Source organism: Berghia stephanieae, chromosome 11 (genome assembly GCF_034508935.2).
Source record: "Berghia stephanieae isolate SIO BIC M18660-M18661 chromosome 11, UCSD_Bste_1.3, whole genome shotgun sequence".
NCBI lineage: Eukaryota > Metazoa > Mollusca > Gastropoda > Nudibranchia > Aeolidiidae > Berghia > Berghia stephanieae.
In genome coordinates, this window is record NC_088370.1 from 9221821 (window position 1) to 9224320 (window position 2500).

At 37.7% G+C, this 2500-nt stretch overlaps 1 protein-coding gene across 2 annotated transcripts in view; it reads right to left on the reverse strand.

The window, feature by feature from the left end:
- Positions 1–2500, reverse strand: part of LOC144956283 (isatin hydrolase-like) — a 36956-nt gene that overhangs the window by 10815 nt on the left and 23641 nt on the right. For both annotated transcript variants that reach the window (XM_078886757.1, XM_078886759.1), the window contains exons 4-5: positions 1933–2045; positions 79–206 (exon numbers count right to left, since the gene is read on the reverse strand). In XM_078886757.1, coding sequence (XP_078742883.1) covers positions 79–206; positions 1933–2045 — 241 coding nt within the window. The remainder of the gene's footprint in view (positions 1–78; positions 207–1932; positions 2046–2500) is intronic.

Sequence of the window (2500 nt, forward strand, 5' to 3'; positions counted from 1 at the left end):
AACCCAGGACCTTCTGATCCGAAGGCGAGTGTCATACCAGAGTAGATTAACATCCGTTTTATTTTATTCCAAACTTACAATGCGTCGTCAATCTCGTCTGTATTGAAGTACTCAGAAATATTGTTGAATCGACGAGACCAGTTGAAATTAATGACGACTGCAGCTTTTGGTGGGATATTTCCATTCTCCGCTTCCCAGGCTTTAACCTATACAGAAAACGATACAAGAAAACCCAATCATATCGATGTTTCGATATCAGTATATATATACATACAAATATATATATATATATATATATATATATATATATATATATATATATATATATATATATATATATATAATTTTATATATATATGGCCGATTTGTGACGTCACACGGTCTACTCTTCCAGGTCCATAACTCCATGGAAGTGTGTAATGACCAGTCCTTCAAAGGACTAATGATAAATTGAGCTTTTATATAGCTCAATATCCACTAAACGTGCTCAAAGCGCTTTACAAGTGGTCCCTGGCCAACAGCAACATTTAACATGTAGGAAGGTACATAACACCTGTTAGGCGATATTACAATCTTTTCAGACAGAGGCAATGCTGTTAACGGCCAGGTACTCATTTTACACATGAGGATTATGAGAGAATGTGAGTAAAGAGCCTTCTCCAAGGACTCAACAATGCGTCACTGAGCGAGGCTCAAACCCAGGGCCTTCCGATCCGAAAGCGAGTGTCATACCACTAGACCACATAGCCGTACAATGAATAGGTTACCTTAACGTGCCATAACTATTTTAGTAACAAGATGTATATATATATTTTTTTTTTTTTGTTGCTTTAGGTCTCTTCCAACACAATTGAGGTTATATGAGAGACCGCTGAAACAAAAAAACAAGCAATCTAACAAAAATAGTACAAATGTAAATCAAAATCATAACCTAAAGATATCATAAGCTAAATTATAAATAACCAAGAACAAACAGGCAGAAGATTTACAGAAAAAAAATATCCCCTGTCAAAAATACAATCACAAACCAAAGAAGCATGATAGGCTAGTAAAGAGAAGAAGAAACGACATCACTATCGGATCGTACACCCATGCGAACATCATAGGTATATGATTCAAGGGTGATGCTCCCATCCAACCACCCGCCCTACTATCGGATCGTACACCCATGCGAACATCATAGGTATATGATTCAAGGGTGATGCTCCCATCCAACCACCCGCCCTACTATCGGATCGTACATCCATGCGAACATCATAGGTATATGATTCAAGGGTGATGCTCCCATCCAACCACCCGCCCTACTATCGGATCGTACACCCATGCGAACATCATAGGTATATGATTATGATTCAAGGGTGATGCTCCCATCCAACCACCCGCCAAGATGTATAGGCATATTCTTAAAATTAAGGGACGTATATAGAATGAGGATGGATGATATTGACTGACGACAGAATATCTTTTGTCTATTGTTTGTTTGTATTTAAGGGTTTTACGGCGCTTGCAACACATTAAGGTCAGTAAAAGGAAGGAAATGAGGAATTAAAATTCCTAGAATTACAATTAAATTGGCCAACAAAAGGGAAGACAAAAGGAGAATTGGTTCAAATACGAAACAGATGTAGATTCCGAGAGCACACTATCAAAGTACTTAGTTTGAGATCACCTAAAAGTCTCATCCAGACACAAGCACAGGTCCCGTCTAACTCAAATGTTTATAAATCATATATAATATGTAAAAAAAACAACATAATACAGTGCATAAAAGAGAGATGATTGAGAAGATGTTGGGGACAGAAGCCAGACGACACAGCAAGTGTCAGAAGACCCCCACCCAGAAAATCTGCTTCTAAGGGAAACAACCCAAAGCTTTCATCTCTGGGTTGTTTCCCTTTGAGCCAGATTTTCTGTGTGAGCTTTCATCTCTACCTTTTCTGCTGTGAGTGCGTAATCGGGATCTTTTTCCACCTCTTGCGTACAGTCAATCATGATACCATCGGCAATGGTATTTTCCAGGGGGATCTGGTCCACGGTAAGTCCACCTAGGATTTTGAAGCAACAAACACAATGAGTATTAGGTTATTGGTGTAATATTATACCATTGGTTATAGGCTCAAAAAAAGTAATGTTGTTAAAGTACCTTTAATAAGAACGAGTACGTAGAGAATATTTAAAATCAGTGATAAATCAATGTATATTTTCCATTGCATTACATGCTTGGAATGTCTTAGACGATGTTATATATTCACAGGTCTGATAGCCCAACACATAGCTATCAGTTGTTTGTTTTGTTTGTTTGTTTTTTTTTTATCATTTTGATTTCGTTTGTGGTTTTAGTGTGTATTTGTGTGTTAGTTTGTGTTTGCATTTGTGTGTTAGTGCCTCCGTGTGTGTGTGTTTGAGGCTTCATGGTGTTTTGTCATGGATGACTATCGACTTCAGATCCGTAAAGTCATTGTTCGGGTATCGCTGTTGGCATTTTTGTTGTTGTTGATTT